The sequence below is a fragment of the Crocodylus porosus genome, unplaced genomic scaffold (assembly GCF_001723895.1).
Source record: "Crocodylus porosus isolate Cpor-Errol unplaced genomic scaffold, CroPor_comp1, whole genome shotgun sequence".
In the NCBI taxonomy this organism is placed as follows: Eukaryota; Metazoa; Chordata; order Crocodylia; family Crocodylidae; genus Crocodylus; species Crocodylus porosus.
The window spans coordinates 37,512,162-37,534,968 of NW_017728910.1; the positions used below are offsets into that span (position 1 = coordinate 37,512,162).

At 39.7% G+C, this 22,807-nt stretch overlaps 1 protein-coding gene and 1 long non-coding RNA gene across 2 annotated transcripts in view; one reads left to right on the forward strand and one right to left on the reverse strand.

Annotated features, from left to right (window-relative positions):
* Positions 1 to 1,075: 1,075 nt before the first annotated feature.
* LOC109308628 (guanylate cyclase soluble subunit beta-2-like) overlaps positions 1,076 to 22,807 on the reverse strand; it is a 26,662-nt gene continuing 4,930 nt past the window's right edge. Inside the window, exons 6-16 of the mRNA XM_019533058.1 lie at positions 20,340 to 20,557; positions 19,639 to 19,750; positions 18,139 to 18,242; positions 13,605 to 13,821; positions 11,376 to 11,696; positions 10,530 to 10,678; positions 6,729 to 6,875; positions 6,288 to 6,442; positions 4,955 to 5,169; positions 4,748 to 4,870; positions 1,076 to 4,155 (exon numbers count right to left, since the gene is read on the reverse strand). Of these exons, the coding sequence (XP_019388603.1) occupies positions 4,004 to 4,155; positions 4,748 to 4,870; positions 4,955 to 5,169; positions 6,288 to 6,442; positions 6,729 to 6,875; positions 10,530 to 10,678; positions 11,376 to 11,696; positions 13,605 to 13,821; positions 18,139 to 18,242; positions 19,639 to 19,750; positions 20,340 to 20,557 (1,913 nt within the window). The 3' untranslated portion in view covers positions 1,076 to 4,003. The remainder of the gene's footprint in view (positions 4,156 to 4,747; positions 4,871 to 4,954; positions 5,170 to 6,287; positions 6,443 to 6,728; positions 6,876 to 10,529; positions 10,679 to 11,375; positions 11,697 to 13,604; positions 13,822 to 18,138; positions 18,243 to 19,638; positions 19,751 to 20,339; positions 20,558 to 22,807) is intronic.
* Positions 12,446 to 13,189, forward strand: LOC109308629. Its single transcript, XR_002100659.1, has 2 exons — positions 12,446 to 12,700; positions 12,775 to 13,189. It is a non-coding gene; the product is annotated as an uncharacterized LOC109308629 (long non-coding RNA).

A 22,807-nucleotide genomic window follows, 5' to 3' on the forward strand; every position in this document is an offset into this window, starting at 1 on the left:
TGTTTAGCAAGGAAATGGAAGCCATGACAAAACCTGTCAGAAGCCTATACACCCAGCTGAAACCTTATAGGAACAAATATACCTCCACAGGCAACATTTTGGAAGATCGACCTCAAGGATCCCTTACCACAAGGATCATTTTAAATTGCATTCGATAAAGCTGTTTCTTGCTATGGTCCTGGCACAAAAGGTGAAACCACACATTGCAGTCTGTTGTTGTTTATTGTTCCTGTTGCCGCAAAAGTATTTGTTGCAAATCATAAAACTGAAACTGTTAAAAGAGCCTGCCTCAGACTTTGTTTTCATCCACAATACTACAAAACCATGTAACAAAAATACAGCTGAGCTAATATAGGAAAAAAATTCTACATATTAGTTTGAAATTTTATACAAACTCAGCACAACTATCAATTTCTATTAAGTGTTCACTTTCTATGAATATTCTAATGAATAAGTATACTGGCAGAAATGTTCACCAATACTGTAATTTTTTAACTCTCTACCAAGAGAATAGACACCAAGACAGTTTTTTAATAGGAAAACATGACCAAAAGCTTGCTTCTAAGTTATAGACATCTAGCTGGAGATTAAAGACAAACTATGTGGCCAGACAAAATAGCTGGAATTTCGAATGTCAGAGCCTTGCAATTAATAGCATGTGAACATGGTCTAATTCAAGAATTATTTACTGAAGTGTTTCAAGTAATTTCAAATGCAAAAGAAGTAAGGGGAAGAGGAGGGAAGAGAACTGAGGACAGCTAATGAAAAAGGAAAAGGGGAGAAAAAGTCCTGGAGTAAATTATTAATTGTGAACTATTCACCTAGATTTGAAGCAATAGACATTGTCACCAACATTATGGTTTAATTTAGCTATCTATTTATAGACTGCAAATATTAGGCATAGATTCCTGTTTCTCCATGCCCTGTTCAGAAGTATGTATATTCTCAACCAGTGAGTCTCAACCAGGATGTCATGAGATCCTTCTAGAAGTGCTGTGCAATATTAACATGGTTATGTGTGCAAACAACACAATTCACAAGATAAATCCAGAGATTTCAAATAGGCATACATTGTGTCAAAATAGTCTGACCTGTTGTGGGAATTCTGAGTCCTTTGCAACAGGAGAATTATTCCATTATTTTTCTGTACACAAACAAGTCAAAGTTTAAGGAATGGCATTTTCCAACAAGTCCTGTTAATCTATCGAGGGGTCCTTGATCCTAAAAAACGTTGAGAACCACTGTCCTAAACCGTAAGCATGAACACTAAATGTTTACACAGATTTACAGACAATTTATTCTCAGTGACTTCACTTAAACAACCTACTTATCTGAATATTTCAAGACATTACTGAAAAGACATTCCATTTTATCAGTTTACATTGACCTAAACATGCTCTTTCAAAAAATGTTTTTATCACTGTTTTCCAAAATGAAAATTTAAAACACTTACTTTGTTCAAGGAAAAAAAACTACCTTTATAGTCTCATGGAGGACGTAATAGTTATACAACCTCGCTGCTAATGCTGTGCATTTTAGGAGTCATTGACCAATCTGGCTAAATATACCAGTGTTCATGAAGTATTTGCGTCACTGTGTTATTCTCAGCTGTAACTAAAATTATATGTATTAAGTATGGGTAAAATTTTCATGTGCACCAAAGTCCTTTAAGTGAAGAAAATTTTTGCTCCATTTTTAGTCAGAGAATGTGTTTAGTTCATGTCACGATGGAATTGTGCAAAATATTTAGCCAGTTTAGGAGCCCAAGTCTACACTGACTTCCAGTAGTAATTTGTGCTTGTGAAAAATGTAAGTGCTTATGAAAAACTATGCCTTACATACACTGAAAATGTTATGAATGAAAAAGTAAAAACTAAAGTATTTGGTTGCTGTATTTGGTCACACTTGTAGCATTAGGAACACATGAGGATACATAGCCATAATGAAGATACGCAGCCATAATATGTATTTAGAAACCATAACAGCTGTACAGATACCTAGAGGAGAGATGAAATAAGAATGTTTGTGTACACATACAAAATGAAGGAATTCACCATGTACTTTAAAAATATAGCATGAAATATGTCTTAATGGAATAAATTGTGGAAAAGTTCTCATAATTGTCGTACTTATTACTAGCATTGAAATATAGCCTAGATGTTAACTATTTTACGGTCTCAGTTGAAAATGACCTAGGTTGTAGAATGCTTGCCTCTCTGACTACCGGTATAGAAAGCCTTTTTCAGATTGGAACGGCTTCACTCAGAAAAAACACCTGGTAATCCTCAATTGCTTGAGCATTAATTCTTTTTCAGATCAGGACCCACAACCTCCCTATTCCATTTGCTCCTGAAGATTAATCTTATTCTTGAGCATTGTGACGAGCAACAACTTGTCCTACAGGTGACTGACAGCTTCCTAGAGTGTCTCATTGGTGGACACCAGCCACGGTGAGAGAAACCTTGTCCTGCTGTGTTTTATTAACTGCTGTTGTTTCAGACTGTACCATCTTTCTCAGGCATCTCTTTTCTATTCGTGCCTTGTGAAGTCTTCCCATTTCCACTTGCTTGCTTGCTCTCTGACAGCAGTTGTGAGTTCCCTTTCCTTCTCTCCTGCCAGCTCAGTGTTCTGTTCCTCCCTCTAAGTGCCTGCTTCTCTCTCCACTTCTTACCAAAGGGATTCCTATGGGATCTCTTGCTCCCCTGTTTTGGTATCTGTATAGATGCCTGAAGAGAAACTTATTCCTCATGGCTGCAGCAGACAACTGCATGCAAAAATAGTATCGGTGCTAGCTACCCAGTACCCAGAAGAAAGGGAAAAATTAAATCCTGTCCAAATTGGGATAAATGGCAAGTATACTGTTCTACCAGATGTGACCATTCAAGAGGAACAAATTTAATCTGTTGTCTCATATGGTTGATAAGTGTTTTCAAGGCTGATCCTCCTCTTACATCAGTGGAACACCATGCTCTTACTCATGTTCCTTTGGATTTACACCAGCGTTCATGAGACAAGAACCAAGCCCTATGCTCTTTGAGGTAATGTTTTGTTTTTGTAAAACTATGATCGCCCTTTGCCCATGGTCAGTGTGTACAGTTTAGGTGTATCTGCAGCAAAATGGGGAGCTAATAGTGAGATTTAGTTTGGAGAATACATATCGTAGCATGCCACCAAACATTAAAACCTTGATGCCCAATTTCACAGAGGCAAAACCCTAACCCACGTTGAACCTGTAGCAGATTTGGTTAATTGTACGTCAAACTTCCTCTGGGTGTTGTACAGTCTACGATGGCTACAGTGGAATGAAAAGACAGTTCAACCATGGACCATCTTATTTACAATATATGTGCTCAGTTTCTTTATTCCTGCACTACAAATCCTTTTTGGCAGCTGAATATCTATTTCCATCTATTGCTTTCAGTCAGCTAGGGATTAAAGATATGTTAGAGTTGGGGTAAGTAATCTACAGAGCCTGAATATCAGCACCAGATAAATTAAAAGGAAGAGCCAATTCCCTGGAACAATGGCATGACCCTTCTTTAGGTTCCAGCTCTTTATTTTTTCCAGTTGAGGCAGGAAGGTAAAAACCTAGTTAAAATCCATTTTCAAGGTGTGAGTGGTGAATATATTGACATGCTGAACAGGGTGAATAGGACCTTAAATGAGTTAATACTGAGAGCATGTGAGCATGCATGCATGCATGTGCGTGTGCATGAATGTTTCCCTGATAAGGGCTTCTAAGTACAGCATGAATGCAGGTGCAAAAGTTGTAATAGGAGTTTCAGAACAGCAGCCTATAGCTATAGCATCTCATGTTCAAATGCAAATTTTATTTTACATAAATAACCAAAAAGTTGTGTGCAATGCCATTGTTTTTGTTGCAAGCTCTAAGAATTTTTTTTTCCCTAGAAACTCTGTACTAATGTATGAAATCAGTACTTGTGATAGCAAAATATAGTAGAGCAAAACATCCTTTCCCCATTTAACTTCTAAAGTCAGGATCTTAAAGTACATTGCAAAAATTGGATCGAACATTTCTGATCTCTGGTTCTTCAATTGCTGGTTTGAATCTTTCTTGGTTAAGAAGAGAAGGATGATCACTTGACTGCTGTTCACCATGGAGATTTCTATAGCTTTTGGAACCATATATTTTGCCTGCAAGGAAATTACTTTCTCTTTGTTAATGGCAATAGATGTATCAGACTGTTAGTAGTAAGTGTTAGTTTACTGATTATGTAGGAGGAAGCTATAGGTAAAAGGATAATCCTTAAAAAATGGGACTGGATGAGATGGGATGGGAAGGAAAATCCTTCCTGATCCTGAGTGGCAATTTATATAGCCAATAAGATCTTTTTCCCTCAGTCCTGGTTCTATAAAGGCTTCATCCCATCACAACAAATAATAGAAAATGCTGCTATGAAGCAGGGTCATATTACTGCTGTCTACCTAAAGGTTTGGTAGCAGTGTAACAGTACTGGCAACATTTACCAGGAGGATCTTGGTTGGATAATTAATTTTAGGTTTTTTTAGCCTTAGGCCACACCTGCAGTATTACAAAGAAAATGAATGTGTTCAGCCTCAAGCAGGATGAGCAGCCTAACCAGTCATGATGTGAGTACTCTTTGTGATATCACACATCTATACTTAAGCAATGATTACTGCTAGGAGTAATATGATCTCTTTTCAGGATCATCATAGATGCTTACTGTCTTCATTATCCTTTAATAGATTGTAACTCACAAATTACCTGTTACATCCATAATTCTAGCTTGGTTTCTTCCTTTGCAAGCACCTTGTACATCAGTAGGACCATCAACGTACTTCATTGCAATGGCTAGAGGCTGATCCTCACCTGAATTTGGCTGCATAGCTTAGGAAAGAGTGGAATGGTATATTTAAGTAAATTGGATTTTATAAAAAGCAAGAAAAAACATCCTTTGTGTGTTGACTCTACCTTGCTGACATGCATTTTCTATCACTTCAGTCCTGGATTCCTGAAAGGATGGGATAGATTCAGGGCCAGAATCTGAATCTCTTATTGGCCTTCCCAAGATTTCATTCTCGGTTGCTGTCCTGTTTTTAATCAAGTAGTACGTATGCATTTTGCCCTTGCCCTTCACTTCTATTTCTCCTCTTTCCATTATTTCAAAATTCTTGTCCTTTAAGCATCTGAAACAATGCAAGAAGTATGTTAAAATGGAGCATTTCTAGGGACTCTTAAGCCCTTTTAACAGTCAGAACCCTACAAAGTCAAGGAAAATTTGATTCTGCTGAGAAGATAAGGGTAGTTTTTGCTCTGTCTCTGAAGCCTAAGTAAAATATACATTAGTGACTGAGTTGGCTTCTCCAGCTACCCAATATTAAATGAGGCAAAAGAATGGACATGAGCCGGTTTGAAAACTGCCAATGCCAAACATGATTTGGACTAAATTATTCTGTGTTGATCGAGTTTGAATATTTCCAATGGCAACTTCATCTGTTACCCGCCAAAAATAACCATGCAGGTTTGATTGAATAATGTTGAGTCTTTTATTTGAAAAAAGAAAAAGAGCAAAATCAGGGTAAAATCGTCATTGAAGTGATTCTTTAAACAAAAGCTGTAAACTATGCATGCCTTCTATGATCAGTGAAAATAACATTGAATAATGTAACTCAGTCAGTGAGTGCCAGACAGACCTTTTATGCTACAATCTATTGAGCTCAATAACAGGAATAAGTGGGTGAAATGTTATGTTCTATGTCAGGAATCAGCAACCTTTTAGCAAAGGGGCGTGAATTAACAAAGCTTAATCTGACAGCTAGCCGCCACTTGCAACACAGCTGCTGCCACTTCTCCCACTAGTGGCCACTGATCTTTCCACTGCCAATTGTCATCACCATTCTGGCTTGGCAGGCTCGATGGAATGTCTTCAGCCAGTGGGCTGTAGGTTGCTGACCTCTGTTCTGTGTTATGTAAAATTTCAGACTTGATGATCTAAATATCCTTTCTCACCTTAGCATCTTGGCATCAATGTAGTCACATATGTTAAGGAAAAAGAGTAAACCATTTTTTAAAAATTGTAAACTTTAAAATCTGAATAATTTTTCTACATGCAGGATCTTATATTTTATCCCATCCTAATTGCATCATAATTTAGACAAAACTCTTTACAAACACCTATTACTGCATTAAATTTAAGTAAGCAAGTTATATAAGACAGTGACATCTTCCTTTGAAAGGGACAAGCCTCTGAGGCAACATTTTCCAACAAAGCTTTAAATAAAAAAGGGTCTGACTAGGTACTCACCGATAAGCACTGGTGCTAAGGTGAATTTTACTTGGAACCCCGTGACTCTCCATCCGGGAAGCTATGTTCACTGTGTCTCCAAACAAACAATAACGAGGCATCTTTTCTCCAACTACTCCAGCCAACACAGGGCCTGTGTGGATCCCAACTCTAATCTTTACAAAGACAGAGGAGTCCCTCCATTATTTAAGGCATTTTTAAAATACAATGTTTCCATCTATCTATTAATCTTAGTATATAGTACAGAGCACTTCTGTAACACCAGACATCCAAAGTTTGAAAGAGCCAAACAAAATATTTTCTAAACACATGACTACATGGGATTTGCCCAAGTTCACAAAAGAATTAAACCTAGGTCTCTTGAGGCCCAGCTCAGGACATTATTCCCAAAGGCCCTTTCCTCTGAAGAAGAAAAGATAAAAATGTATGGCAATGACTTACTTGGATAGGGTTGCCAGAAACTGGATTCTTAACTTCTTTGGCTGCTATTATCATTCCCAGGGAAAAGTTGGCAACTCGTTCTGCATGAGTAGATACAGGCACAGGGACACCTCCTACCACCATGTAGGCATCTCCTATAGTCTCCACCTTTAGAGAAAGACATGTGACTGTTCCAAATGTATTCACTTCTGATGAAATTTCTTTCAATTTCAGGGATCACCTTGCCTGCAGCCATCCCATTTTCCCTTTCAAAAGGTGCTGTCAGTCACTTAGTACATAAATTGTTTTTTTGCTATTTAAAGTACTTTATTGCCATGACTTAACAGACGTGCACAGCTTTACAGCACTATAAAATGGATACAGTACTTTAAATACGTCATTTAACAAGGGTTAATTTAATTTGAAGCACAGTATTTTATGGGACTTTAGCAACCTACAGTGATTTAAAAAACTTCTGTATGATGGTCAAATATCTGACGAGTGGAGAAGCCCCAGGAGGCAGCTGAGCACCCCCTGCTTTCTAACCTGAAAAGTGCAGGGAGGCTCAGAGGCTTCCCCCACCAAACACTGCACTTCTGTCATGTTTAAGCGTACTGTAACTTTACAGTGCTATAAAAAGCGCTCTAAATTACAGTGCCATAAAATGTGCACCAAGCACTTCTGTACAAATGCTTACAACTGTAGTGCAAGGATCCCAGCCATTGCTTTCTCAGATTTCTAGGAGGCTGTTTTTTGGTATGTCATCTGACTCTGCACCTAGAAAATTCCTGCTTGTTCTGATCTCTGCCACCTCCACCCACCTTGGTGCTGACTCTGTAAGATCCAAGGAAATGGGTAGCCCTGCTGTAAAAGTACCCCAGTCTCTTTCCTGATCCACACAGCATGGAAAATACTTGCACAGAGGTCTATCCCATGCCTGGATTACTAGGGCAGTAGTTAGTCTAATATAGGGGTTAGCACTAGGGCTGTGCAAAATGGCACCATTCCATTTTGCCTTCAGTTTCCACAGTTCAGTGGAACAGCATTCCATTTTGAATTTCATTTTGAGTTGAAACATCTGTTCCATTTTGTTCTGTTGAAACAGAAAGGCTGTTAGTTAAATAGTGCTAAATAGTTTCATAGTTTCTAGTTTCTAGCACAGGGGATGGGGAAGCAGCCCAGCTGGGCTGCTTCATGCCCCCCCCCACAATCTAGTGCTGGGGATGGGGATCTAGCTGGACTGACTTCCCATCCCCAGCCTATGGTCGAAACGTTTCAACTTTCAAAATGTTTCGACTAGCCTCATTTTGTTTCAAGGCTATTTCAATGGCCTTTTTTTCATTCTGATTTTTCTGTTTTGACCTTGAAATTGGTTGAAACAGTATCAAAATGAAATGGCTGGAGAAATTTCACAGCCCTAGTTGGCACCTATGGTTTAGATCCAGCCTGCAGGGCCAAGAAACTGTGCCTGCACCATACCCACTCACCTCAGATCCAAACAAGGCCATCCCAGCCCTTCCCCACTGCCTTCTCTCCCCACTCCAGCCCAGGAAACACTGCCAACCCCTGGTCTAATATATTGAGGCCCCACCCTGTTTTACTGAAAACCAATAAGAGATGGCTTGGCTGTCTGATTCACAAATTAGGCTTTAAAGGTATCTTTTTTTAAAGGGAAACAATACTGTACATTGAGGACTTTTATTCAAAGTGACAGTTTTAAGACAAAGTGGAAAAAACCCTACCAATTTAGTTGTCATGAATTACACACATTAGAGTGTGAGCGAAGGTGGGTATTCTAGTACATAAAATCCCTTCATACAGCAAATTGTACTACTGCGACCCGCTGTAGATATGGGGTAGTTTGGCAGTCTTTAATATGGGCCAGGTCCTAAATGCTTAATCCTTTCTCCAGCACAAATTCTACTGAAGTGAGCAGTAGTTGTTCCTGAGAAAGTAAAATGGGTTTTGGCCCTATAAACAGGTTCTACAGAGAGCGTTCCAGGAAGAGAGACTGCTTATTTAAACAGTAGAAATCTCAGGTGTATTAATTCATAGTTCAAAACCATTCATGTGTGAGAAAATTCTCCAAACCCTTAGGTTTCATTGTTAAATTCATCATCATTATATAAGTGATTAGTTTAAATTAGATTTATTAGGATATTTTGCCTAAACACCAGTAGGAAACCAAGTACCTTGGGCATCCCTTTAATGTAATAACTCAGGGGTTTGCAACCTTTTTGGACCAGTGTACGCCGGCAGCCAGGCACGGAGCAGCAGTGGTGGGGGTGGGGAGGGAGAGTGGCAGCGGCCACTGTGTGAAAGCTTCTCTCAGCCCCCCACGTCCAGGATGCTGCATGGCAGCGTGGGATGGTGCATGGTGGCAGTCTGTCCCTGCTGTCCCATGCATACCCCCCCAGGGCCTTCATATGTACCTCCGGGCATACGCATACCCCTGGTTCACAATCCCTGCAATAACTTAAAATAATACAATATATTAGGTAGGACAACTGTTTCTATGCACATCTCCCATTAAGGTGACCTACATAAAGTTAAAGCTGGTAATTTTCTATAGAAAAAAATATATACAAGTCACTAATGCAAATAGATCTTTTAATTATTTTCATACTGTGACAAGATATTTTATTTAATAGGATTTATTTGTAGCTTCAACCATTTATTAGCTTTGCTTAGGTTTCTTGGATCAATATTAATGTTTCATTTCCTTGAAGCTGTCATTTAGACTTCAAGCACTCTAATACCCACCATTTACTAAAACTTGCCTGCTGGCGTTGAGGGAAGAATATCATGGTGATAGATAAGCTTAGCTAGGTGTATGATTTATAGTGTTAGGCTCATTTAAAATCTATGTGGCAAATACTGAAGTCTCCAATTACTTATAGTACTAGGCCCTGACTAAGGCAGGATTTTTTTTTATTTCAGACTGGAAATTCTAATGTTTTTAACCATGCATTTTGTCATGCGTGAGGTTCAGCAATTGACCCTTTGCTATTTCTATCTACACAAAGATTTATGGTTGTATGAGAGAGAAAAAACTAGGGCTAGATCTTTACATGATCTAATCCATGTAGCTCCACAGAAGTCAAGATGATGCTATGATTTCAGCCAGTAAGGATATGGCCACCACAGTATACTAGAGAAAAAGCTCTCTAGTGCATTTTAATGAAAGTTCATCTCCCACCACAATTAACTGGGCATTGTTGAAAGTGCTGCTGACAACAGAACCTAATAATTAGAGATATAATGATGTAAGATGTATGCATTTTAAGGGAAAATATAAAAGCTTTTCAAACTGTAATAATTTGGTTGAGTTTCACATGTATGTCTTACCACTGTGGTTGGGCCACTGGCAGTACAAAAAGAGGTGTTTTTTGTACTGACACCTCTCCTGACATCAGTGATAGGAAAATGAGGAGCAAGTAACTACTTTATTACAAGATAAATGGAAAAGAAGATTAAAATCTTCCTCTTCACATTACTATAAGGAAAACTTAAAAGCACTAGATAAGCATAGTTACACTCACGTTTGTATCATTTGAATGCATTAACTATAACTGAGCATGTTGGTTAATTTTCATTACAAAATACTGAAGATAACATACATAATGGAGTGAATTAAATATAAGGAAACATATTAAAGCTAAAGGTATGAAACAAATAGCTTTAGTTTCTCTTCGTGGCCACCATAACAATCCAATCTTTAATGTTTTGCTTAAAAAAAAAACCTTTGGAAGGGAAAACAAAGGCAATTAAATAAAATCAGTTTCATAGAAATTTCTGGAGCCTGTATCAATAAATAAATACCTTGTAGACATCATGCACTGTCGTTAGCCTGTCAAATCGCAGGTACATTGAATTTAACATGAGGACTATCTGGATAGGTTCACACTGGGCACAAATGTTGGTAAAGGTCACAACATCACTGAACAATATGGTGCATTCTTTAAACTCTCCTGTGGGCAGAAAAGCCAGTGTTGAATCATTCTAATAGACGATAGCATTCTGTAATTGTTTCTGCTATGCAAACAAAAGGCATTTTTGCTCAGTTTGTCTTTTTTGCTACACTTTTAGAAAATAACACCATTTGTAGGGTTCTTTTGATTCACATGCATAAGGAAGGATCTGATATAATATTGTATCAAATATAGGAACTTCAACCCATTTTGGACAATATACACACTGCTCTACAACAAAAAGGAGGCAAGCAAAAACAAAGGAATACCTGATTCCTCAAGGTACTTCAGTATGTGCAAGAATAAGCACAAGGCCCATTTCCTTGGGTGATGTCCTGAACAAAAAATATTTTCCTGACTGAAGAGTGATGCTGAGCTAATCTGTATTTTAGAAGCACTGAGGAAGTTCTCCTGGAGAAGATCAGTTTCCTCAATCTCCTCCTCTTGGTTTTTTACTCCCTCTTCCCTGTTTCACTCCTGCCCCTCCTTCCATCACCTACCTAGGTTGTAAGGTCACCGGTGCTTTGTTTACTGTGACTGTGTAGACAAAGATAGCATGCAGATAGCCCTGGGGCCATATAGTCTGTACTGCCTCTGACCAAGTCTTTTCCACGCCCTGGACAAGAGCATGGCACACAGCCCCCAAATCTAGCATAAATAATAGACTTGCATTTTGCTATAACTGTATCATATTCACCTGCCTCAACCCGTTTCCCTTCTTTTAGCTGATTGGCCACATGCTTAGGAAGCATAGCATACAGCAGAGCTTCTGTCTTTTTCTTTTCTTCTTCTAGGTGCTTTGATAGTATCCGCAGTTCCTCTTTCTTCCTCTCCAGTTGGTTGGAGAGCTCCATCTCTGCCAGTCTTTGCTGGTTAAGAAGAATCAAATCCCTGGTGACGTCATGGGGTGCTATGTCTGCAATATGCATCTGCCTCTCTTCTAGCTCATGCAAAGTGCGTAGTAAAGGTGAACAGAGATATAACATGCACTGCAGGGACTCCATCCAGATCATTTGTCCTAATTTTAAAAAACAAGAAAGAAAGTGATAGAGATGGAAAGAAAGCATATCTACTCTTCACTACTGCAAGAGTCTTAGGACTTAGGACAATTGCTGGTCCTTAGGTATATGCCACCAAAGAAAGTTGTCACTTTCCCAGAATTCCATTTGGACTATATTGGGCAAGAAGGAAGGTTCAGGGCATGAGAAGCAGTCACTAGGGCTGTGCAAAATTTCACCAGATGTTTCAATTCGACACTGTCTAGACTTATTTCAAGCTTGAAACAGTGAAATTGAATTGAAATGAAGGGCTTCAAAACAGCCTTGAAACAAAACGAGGCTAGTCAAACTGTTTTGAAAGTTTTGAAATGTTTCGAGTTTTGAAACAGTCAGCAGCAAGGTGGTGAGATACAGGAACCAATGGCAAAAATAGCACATACGATCTTGTCCAGATCAAATCCATCCACAGTTCTGCAGCAAAGATCATTCTCCTAAAACCATTGCTTAGATTATGTCACCCTTCAATTGTTTGCTCTCACATGCAAAGTCTGCCAGAGTCTATTTCCTCCCTGCCTCTAATTGCTTTTGAGATGTTGGCTTCTCAGACTCCCCAAAACATTTGAGAATCCTTTGACATGATCTCCAGCAAACATAGGCAATATCAGAGTTGACAATAATGATATGCCTAAAGTAAAACTTAAGAAAAGTAATTAGGCCACTTCTTTTCCTTTTCATTTTTAAACCGCAATTTGTTGCCAATAGGTAGACCAATTGGAGCACCATTCAATACCACTTCCTCTGAAGGAAAATAAAGTAAATTAAATGTATTTTTGTCATAATCATCTTAACATGCAAACTGTTCCATATTTTTACGGAAGGGAAAGATGCAGGAATGAGAATCTGAACTTTGAATGATTACAAACACAAGCAAAAGTATGACTAGTCTATTTTCCTTGTTTGAATTTGAAAGGAATGCAAATAGTCAAGAAACTTCCCACCATATAAATGGTATAAACTAGCTCAGGTTTTAATCATTTCCTCAACTCAAAGTGTAATAGCACAGTTGAGGGCATTGGTTTTCTTTCAAATCTAGCTCAGGTTTTAATCATTTCCTCAACTCAAGGTGTGATAGCACAGTTGAGGGCATTGGTTTTCTTTCAAATGAAGAATTTTTACACTGAGCTTTCTTTTAATTGCTACAGGTAGAAATGGAAATGCTTATTGGCAGCAGTTATATTTTATTATATGACAGTGAAATGCTTGTCTAAGGTTTTGCTTACTTCCCTTAGTACCAAGGTCACTGATAACCTAATGATGCTATCAGAGCTCTGGGAATCTGTGCTCCCTGTGCTAGCTGGGTTCCTCTGCAGAACAAAAAGCATAATCCCATATAAAGATAGTTAATTGCTTTATTAAAGAAAATTCTTACCAGTGTGAGGGGATTTTTTTCTGCTGTACTTGCAGGGGCAGAGATAAGAGGAGGTAAAATATAGGAGTCATTTTTTTCTACTTTTTCAAAAAAGAAAAATCAGGTTATTTCATAGGCTGAGTCAACTGCTATTCTCCATAGCACTTGTATAACTTAGTTGTTGCTCTCGTGGTACTGAAAGCAGAGTCTGACTTTGTAGGCTTGACCTCATTAGGCTGACCATATGGAAATCCAGGAAATCTGGGACACCATCTGGGAAATCTGGGATATTATCAGCAAGGACAATGTTACTTACTTACAAGCCTCTGAAATCCAGGACTGTCCTAGATCTTATGTTATTTGAATACCCCAGAAGCTGGGTATTGGAGTGACCTCTTAGGATAAGGAATCCCTCCCATAGCTAGAAGTGGTATTAGAACCACCCTGCAGAGATATGGGGACATTAAAATCAACACTTGTAACCCTATAATTAGTTTTGTTTAATAAGAGCCTTCTGTACCTCTGAGCTCTAGCATTGGGCGTCGTTTCCAGGACTCTGGCATCATCTCCCGCCTCGTCCGGAAAACAAACTGACTATTGATAAATTTCTGAACACTAGAGATGGTGAATGTCACTTCTGGGTGCACAATACTGAAGTAGTGATCCAGGTGGATCCCCATAGTCTGAAGGCCAGGAACAATCTTCTGGATGCTCACCCCAGCTTGTTTCACCCTGAGCTTGAAAACAACAGATACCATTTTACGATTTGTATTCTGTTTGGCTCCAGCAACCAGTGATCTGAACCAACACTTGCAATGAGCTACAGTCAAATGCTGTTTACAAATGCACTTAGAGACAGACACACTCAACCAACTTCTTACTGCAAATATATGGGTTTTTTGCATTAGTTCTTTCTTATTAGCATAAAAAATGTTGACTGGGACTTAAGAACTGGTATTGAAATACAAGGTGTCCCTGTCCCTGATGGCAGGATATTACCCAAAGAACAGAATCTTGTTGAGACGGTCAGTGTTAATATTCACTAGGGGTGTGTGAAATAGGCCCTATTCAATTTGGGTGTGGATTCAGCCCAAATTGGGGACACTGATTCGATTTATTGATTTGGATTACTGTCCCCGAGTAAATTCAGCTGAATCTGAAAATTTGATGCTGATTTGGAGTGTAACCTGGGTATACCCAAGAGTGTGCCCTATTCTCAATTGAATGGGATAGGTAGGCAGGAGGGAGTGCTGTTAGAGGGATGCCAGAATTTCAAGCAGATCCCTCTTTCCTCTGTAGAGTTAGCCCAAGCCCAAAGTTTTTAGCTATACATAAACATAAGACTAAATATCATATACATATATTTACACAGAAAACACTAACCAATAACCAAGGTCAAACTCTAAATAACACTATTTACAACATCATAATACAACATCTCAATTACAAAATATAAGGCACAAACATGAACAATCTTAATAATATCTATTCCTTAATATAGTCCCTGACCCATGGCGAGAGATAGTCCTCCTCCCAGTGGGGTCCCTTGTGGGGTGTCCAAGAAACACCGGGGCCCCTCCCCTTAGACCCTTGACTAGCCAGGGGGATGCTCACCTACCCCCTTCTCTGGGTTTGCCTGCCCCAAACGTCTTTCCCCTGTGAGACCCAAGGGCTCAATGACTCACGCTCCCTCAGGTGGCATTGGTTAAGGCGCAGCTGGATGGGGTCTCCTCTGCTGGAGTGCCTCTACAGGCCTCTCCTGCACCACTGGGCTCCTCTCCACTCTGTGCCGTACTCTGGGCACCAAGGGCTCAGCTCCTCTCAGCTGCTGCACCACTGCTGCTGGCTCCTGGGTGCTAGGCCTCACACTGCAGCACTACCATTTCCCCGTGCCCTGGCTTGGCACTGAATGCTGTCTTAGTACAGTCCAGGCCCTTCAGGCTCTGGCCAGCCATCCTCAAACCAAGTGGCTAACCCAAGCAGCCTCTGCTGCTCCCTGGCTCCCAAGGCTCGGGCCCGTGCACCACCCTGCGCACCATGGGACCTGGCTGCTTGCCAGGAGATGGGGCCTGAGCCACCTCACTGCAGCCCCAAGGACTTTGCCCCATGTGCTGCCCCACACACCGTGTGGCCCACTGGCCCTGCCAGGGTTGCAGGTTCGAGTCATTGCTTCCAGCTCCCAAAACCTGGACTCCATGTACCAAGCCATGCACTGTGATGGGCCCAAGCAGTCTCACACCGCTCCCAGGGCCGGGTCTCCATGCACTGACCCCTGTGCGCCGTCAACAGCCCGAGCAGTCTCGCACCACTCCAAAGGCTGCTTCTCCAGTGGCAGCTTCAGGAGCCCTGGACCTACTGCCCACTGGGGGAGAGCTCCCCAGGTTTTCTTGGCTCTGCTCTTCTTGAGTCCCTGACTGCATCTGCCCTTGTGCTGGGAAGGCAGCTCCTTTTCTATGCTCCGGGGCTCCGCCCCTGAAGTCTTCTAGACCTGACAGTTTACAGTCTTCAATCAGGTCCAGGGGAGCTCTTCTCCCCCTCCCCTCAGGAAAGGGGCATAACTTTATTTCTCCTGCTACGTCCTGATTGGTGGATGGGCTCCACCAATCAAAACAGAAGAAGCTCAAGCCTGGGACTCAACCCAAGCTCTGAAAGGTAATCCTGCTACAGAAGAATCACCAATTCAGACATAGACACAGGTTTAAATGTTTTTTCTACATACCTCAAGGTACCAGGCATGGCTTGTGGATGGATGGGTTGATGAAGCATCCCACAGGTGCATTAGGGGGCCCCCAAGTGCTCGGCAGCAAACCTGGAAGTACTTCTGGTCCACTTCTGGGTTCACCAGGGAGCATGCAGGGCCCCCTTCCGTCTCAGCGATTGGTCGCAGGGGGGACCCTAGGTGCCTCCCCAGACCTAGGAGGCACCAGTCACTGAGCTGGGAGGTACAATGGGGCCCCCAGTGTGTTTTCTGGCAGACCTGGAAGTAGACAGGAAGTGCCTCTGGTCCACTTCTGGGTCTACTGCCAAGCGCGCTGGGGACCCCCCCGCACTTCTGTGAAACACTCCATGCACTCCAACATTGCAGCATTCACGAGCTGCCTGCTACCTAGAGATATGTAGAAAAAACCTTTAAAGCTGTGTCTATGTCCGAATCTCTGAGTCAATTCGGAGGGTTCCGATTTGATTCAGAGAGATTAAAGGATCCTCTAATTTGATTAGGATTTGGAGATTTGGCTACTGAATTGGGCTGAATCTCCTTCAGATCGAATCAGGGACCGAACCTTCGCTCAGCCCTAATATTCACTGAATTCTCAATTTTATATAAATAATGGCTCTCATCTTCTTCTAGCTTACTTCTCTATACGTGCAATGTAATTCCTCTGATTTCACTGTTCAAAACAATGCCAGAGAGAAAAGAAAATCACATTTTAACAGTGATCTGCTGTAGAATATTAATGATTAGTAATGACAAAGCACCGAGTCATTTTCAATTCAGTTGCAAATAGTATGTAAATAATATTGTTTTAAGACTCATGAAGATCTTTCACACTTCCTCAGTAATTCTGTGTCCCCTGGTATATAGCAATATTATGGTGACTGAGGAAAAAAATCATTCTAAAATTAAAAAGGATTGTATCCTTTCTTTCAACTTTTTTTCAGGTGTGTTGTGATCTCTTTCCTCTCTTTCATTTGGCCATGCTGTCATTAAAAAGTGGTTATTAAAAAGGATTGTAAATACAATGCCGGTCAGTTTAACTTGTATAATGTGATTGGTAGGAATGTTCGGTTTTGTAGGAAACAGAGCTTGGGATGGATGTTTGCAGCATTTATTTAAAAAAAAATAAAACTGGATATTTATTAGAAATATAAAAATATTTAGAAATATAAAAATATAACAGACCAGAGCCATAAATTTGTAGTAACTGCTATCTGAGAAAGATCATTCCCTGTATTCAGAATAGGAAATAGCTGTGGTACTAAATGTGCTGGCACATATTAACTATGAAATGGAAAACAATGACCACTGTTTCCCTTTTTCAGGCTTCACCTTCCCATCAATTTTTAAGGGGACAGGTTCTCTTGAAAACTCATAATATAATAATTCCCTATTTTCTTCTCCTTACTTTCCAAGACAATGGTAGCTGCATAACCAATAAGAACCTGTGTCAGCTTCCATTGATAGGTGTAAAACCAGGCCTGTATTCTGCACTAAGAATTTGGTTGAGGTGTTGATGATCAGATGCCTAGAAAGACTCATGACACTGAAGTGAATTGCATATCAGTATTACAAAACTTCCTCCTCACTACTCAAGCATCACAATGAAGAATCATTTTTCATAAATGCTTCTTTTATCTTTGCTTCCCTGCCCCTACTAATATTTTCTTGGTTAAAAAAAAAATGAGTTAAGAGAAATTAGTAAATCTGGAAGAGCCACTCATAACCGCTTAGGGAAACAATGCTTTTCATATCAGCCTTCTTGTGGCAGAAGCATGTAGGTGGTAGGAAAATGGCTCAGATTCCTTTCAATAGGTGTGAAGAGATGCTGGATTTCCCCTGCTGTGGGCTGGGCTGCTTGGATCATCTGCCTTAGTGTGCATTTTGCTGGATGCAGAGTCCCAGTTATCAGAAAGGCTTCACAGAAGTCCTTGTGCAGATGGGGGATTGCAAGCTGAATGGGTGCAAGAATATAGCTGTAGGGAAGTATGGGTCATATTTCTGGGCAACCCAGGTGACACAGAAAGAGCCATTATTGCTTAGAGAATCCAGGTCATAAACATGTTTGATAATTAGTAGACTATTACATGGTTTTTAGCCCTTATACTGCCACTTTGCATGCAGAAATTTCAGTGGAATTACCGTATCTGGTTGCTAGTATGTGTGATGTCTTCCCAGCAATCTACATGAAGAACTTCCACTGATGTTAACCATGGGTATGCACTATGTATGGAGTGCAACAGTGCAAGATGGTCCTATATGCACATTGAAAATAGAACAAATAGCATAGCAATGTGTCTTGTGTGTGTAAAACTGACTTCCCACATGCTTGCCTTACCTCTTTGTCAAAAACAATATGGAAAGGCAGTCCATTGCAAAATGTTTTGGTGTCTATCCAGAGGGTCTTAGGATAAACAGGATCAAATCCTCTCAGTAGTTTACCTGCAGTAAGATAAATCTGCAACTTTCAAACATGTTGCAACTCATAAGTCTAATCAGTATTTCTCTGCAGTACCTAATCTTACAGGACTGCATGACAGAATAAAGTAAAACAAAATAAAAAAATATATGGGTGCAAATATATGCATGCAGATATTTATGTGCAGTAAATGCTCTATAGAGAAATATAAAGCTGCTTACCCATCTCAAATTGATTTGGTTGAAAAAGTTTAAAAACCTAAACACAGAAAAATATGAACCTTTAGATGTGTGAAACGATGTCAAAACAATGAAAATAGATGGGTAACTGTAAGACTTGATGCTCTTTGAATTTATAAATACTTTAGTGATTGCCACTGTTGTACTTACATTGAAATGTATCTAGCACTGCCATTTAAAATAGTTTGCCAGTTGCTATAGAACTTTTACAGAAAAAAGATTTAGGACCACCGGCCCATTTTCTCAGTGACATCTGGGTGCCATAGATCCCATTAGTCCTTTTGAAGGATCTGAGCCAAAATCTCATATGTGCAGATATTTGGTCCATAGAATGAAGGCGCTCTTAGAAAGAACTGAACTCAGGTTGAAGTAAATCAGAACCCATAATTTTTGTAAGTCAGGCCCATGGAAACTTTTAGCTTTTGATCCATTACATAAGGAAATTAGGCAATTTTGTTGATTTTGAAGTACAGTTCTGCTCTAATGCTAATGAAACCTGTTCTTTATCTGCTTTCCATATTCATGGTTTTGTGTGTTCTGAGTCAGATTTCTTGATCTTAGTTCTGAAAGGGTGTAGAGGAATGAAAACTTATTTCTGGATCTAAGACACCTGTTAGAGACAGAGCTGGATTCCAATTCTTCTTGTGGAATCCTCACAGAAGCCTCTCAGCTGCTACCTTCCTATAAACCTGTAATAGCAATGGGTACACAGGTATCCCCAAGAGCACAATTAGAAGTCACTGGTTAGCACAGATCTGCTGAAAGCTATGGTTTGGTCTTCAGAACCTATTAAAGTTGAAAAGAAAGATACCAGCTTGAATATCAGGTGCCATATTGAACAGTATGTTTTTTATTTTTAATCTGAGGCCATTTGATCTGGAAATAAGTGAGAAACATTAAGTAAAAAAACCCTTTGTGATGCCATCTTTGTTGGAGCACTTTTGAGAGTGGAAGCCTACTTTAAAGATGGGAGAGATATGATACATCCAACTGGTAAGCATGTAATTTATTTATGACTATTGGAAAACAGTTATCCCAGTGAAGGAACTTGGAACAAGGACATTTGGAAAAGATGAATGGGCATTAGGTAAAGGAGGTGAGATGTGGGTGATTCATTGAACATCATATTTAAGTTATTAATAATTTATGTCCAGTTCCTTGTGAATGATCTCCCTCTTACCTTTTCCTAATGTAACGATTCCTCTTATTGTCTCCCAGTGACTTTTCTTGACAGGACGAACGGGAACAAGACTTGTTCTATCTCTAATCTTATTCACAGCTTTTTCAAGGTCCTGCAAAATAAGTCCAACTGAAACATTCAGCTTTGCTTTCCCTTCTCTCTTTTTTTACATCTTTCTAGCAAGTAAAGCAAAATGGATCAGGTCTTTATCATATGTAAAATCAGCACAAACCCATTTACTTCAAAAGAAGATATATCATTTTACAGTAGCTAAAGATCTGACCCAAAGAAATAAACCTTGCATGAAAAAGAAAGAAATATCAATGGTATATTTTCAAAGTTCCCGGACCCAACTTTTGAAATTCAATTGCCACCATTGAATGTCATGAGTCTTTACATTCAGTTGTTTTTGGTGTACAGGTTTTTACACACCTGGAGAAGAACATAAATGTGCAAGTTAGCTATTTGGGCATCTAACTGGTATCTGCATGCAAATTCCCTTTGGGCAATTCAGCTTAGGCAGCCAAAAGTACTCATCCAAAAATGGGGTTGTATCCATGAAGTCATGCAAACTTAGAGGCAACATTTGAGATGTTGGGGACTTAAAGAAGCATATAACAATCATCCATAATTGGGTAAAAAGTCTCAGCAATTGTATTCATAAGTAATTACTATTTGCAGGAATAGAAATATAAAAATACCTTATTCAGTAGTTTTTCACTTTGCCTTCCAGAATCGGCATGATATTGTGGTAAGGAAGAAAATTTATCTCTCTTGTTATATGAAAATACAGGTTTTTGAGTGACAAGGAAAACAGTGTGTTCTTTTTTCCCAGTCCTTTCTTCCTCTTCTGTTTGATTGACTATTTCCATTGAAATTTCAGTGTTGAAAAAATCCAGGGCTGCTGCACCAATGATTCCTAGAAAGAAACAAAAGACAGAATGCTGTCAAAAATCTTCCATTTTAACAAATATTTTTGCAATGCCATGTATTAGATCAACCAAATTATAGGTGACTTAGGCTATACTGATTGGGGTTTAGATATGTGGTGTGCAAGATCGCATAGTCATGAATCAGTAGTTGGACTACTTATTCCAAGGTAAGTATTTAGGACTAGATCTTATATGTCTGCATACTTCTGTTGGTTTTATATAGAAAAAAAGGCAATTTATACCTTTTATAAGGCAATTTATACCTTTTATTAAGTTAAAGCAGAAAATCCCCAGAGCCTAAAACATTCTCTGAGAGCTAGAATGAGCCATTTAGATTCAGCCCTAAGCCAAGGGTAACCTGCAGCTGTAACTACCCAGGAGGTGCCCCAAGAAAGGGCATGCTGCTGAAATAGGACTTCCTATTTTATGTGGACAGTGTTGGGGCAGTAGGGTACTTTGCTGTTTCAGCTGATTACCACACCATACTTGGCTGTCTGAGGCAAGGAGGGTTGGCATATTTTTAGTTCTCCTTATTGTCTCTAAATAATCAGCTAATACATACTCCTCTCCAACCTACTCCTGCTTCCTTGTGCCCAGATTCAAAATCCAGGTAAATCTTGTGTGGGGGAGGGATGGTATTGTGGCTTTACCTGTTCCAGCTATCATGTGGTATTTAGTCATAGAGTTGTAGCGTTGTAGCTGTGATGGTTCAGGAAATATGTGAGAAGAAAGGTTTTTTTGGCAATATCTTTCATTGTACGAAACAGGAGCTGAGACAAGATTTTGGAGATAAAGTGCATTTCTTCAAGTCTGGAAAAGATGTCAGTGGAGCATGCTATGTTATCTTAGTCTCAGCCTAGCTCATTGTCATGCATCAAGAAAATAATTATTTTGTAGAAGAGTTGACTGGAACTATTTTAACTGATGTATATTTTGGGAAGATTATATAGAGTATCGCTATGAATGTCTGTGTTTTTTTTAAATAACTTTCTTGCAGTTTGACCTTAATTAGGCAGTCAAAGAGAATACTCTCTCTCAAAGTATTTCATCAAGATGCATTATCATTGCTCCCAGTTTTATATGTCAATATGTGGCTGTTCAGTGCAATATTGTACCATGACAGTGATATGAAAAATTACTCTGCATTTCTAAAAATCATTGAAGTCTCAAATAGCTGTGAGTTCCACTGTGTAACAAGGAAATAAAGGGGGAGATTTGATTGCATTTTAAAGTAAACGTTTCTGTGCAGGGACATCTATTTAATCATATAGATCCTAGTCCTAATTCTATGTAACCACTACACCGATATAATTGTGAAGTATAGTGATTCTTTCAAAATTCACATGACTGGGTTTCTGAATGAAGATTTTTATTTCTGCAAATATCAATATCATGCCCAGTCCAGAACAGAGTTCAATAATGATTTTTCCTGGGTAAATTTTGAAGGTAGTAGTTTTACTGGTAATGGGAGATGGCACAATCCCTGGTCACCCAAGTTAAAGGAAGTCAGAAATAGAAGTCAGGTGGCACTCAGAGAGCAGGCGGGGACTGGGGTGGTATTGTTGTGCTCCACTGTAGTTATTTTGGGGACACAAGTTATTAAGAACTAAAAATAACACTTTGTTTCCACACCATACAGTAGGGACTTCTACGTTTTCCATTTTAAAACTCTGATCTTTTTCAGAACTGCTAAGCCCTCACAAATCCTGCTGAAGTCAGTAGGAGCTGCACTCACTCAGCTCCTCTGAAAAATCAAGTTATAAAGGTCAAATATCTAAAAGGCAGTTGGAAATCTGTCAAGCTTTCAATTCCACAGCCAATCCTTGGTCATAGAACTTTTGAAACCTGAGCATGGAATAGATGCGAACATATTATGAATCAGTTATAGTTTCATAGTTTCATAGCTGGTAGGGTCGGGAGGGACCAGAGCAGATCATCAAGTCTGACCCCCTGCCATGGCAGGAAAAAGTACTGGGCTCAAACGACCCCAGCAAGGTGTTCGTCTAGCCTCCTCTTAAAGACCCCCAGGATAGGAGCCAGAACCACTGCGCTTGGAAGTTGGTTACAGATCCTAGCCACCCTGATAGTGAAGTAGTGCCTCCTGATGTCTAGTCTGAATCTACCCTCTGCCAGCTTGTGACCGTTATTTCTAGTCATTCCTGGTACTGCTCGGGGAAACAGGGACTCCCCCAGTGCCTCCTGGTCCCCTCTGACTAGTTTGTAACAGGCCACTAGAT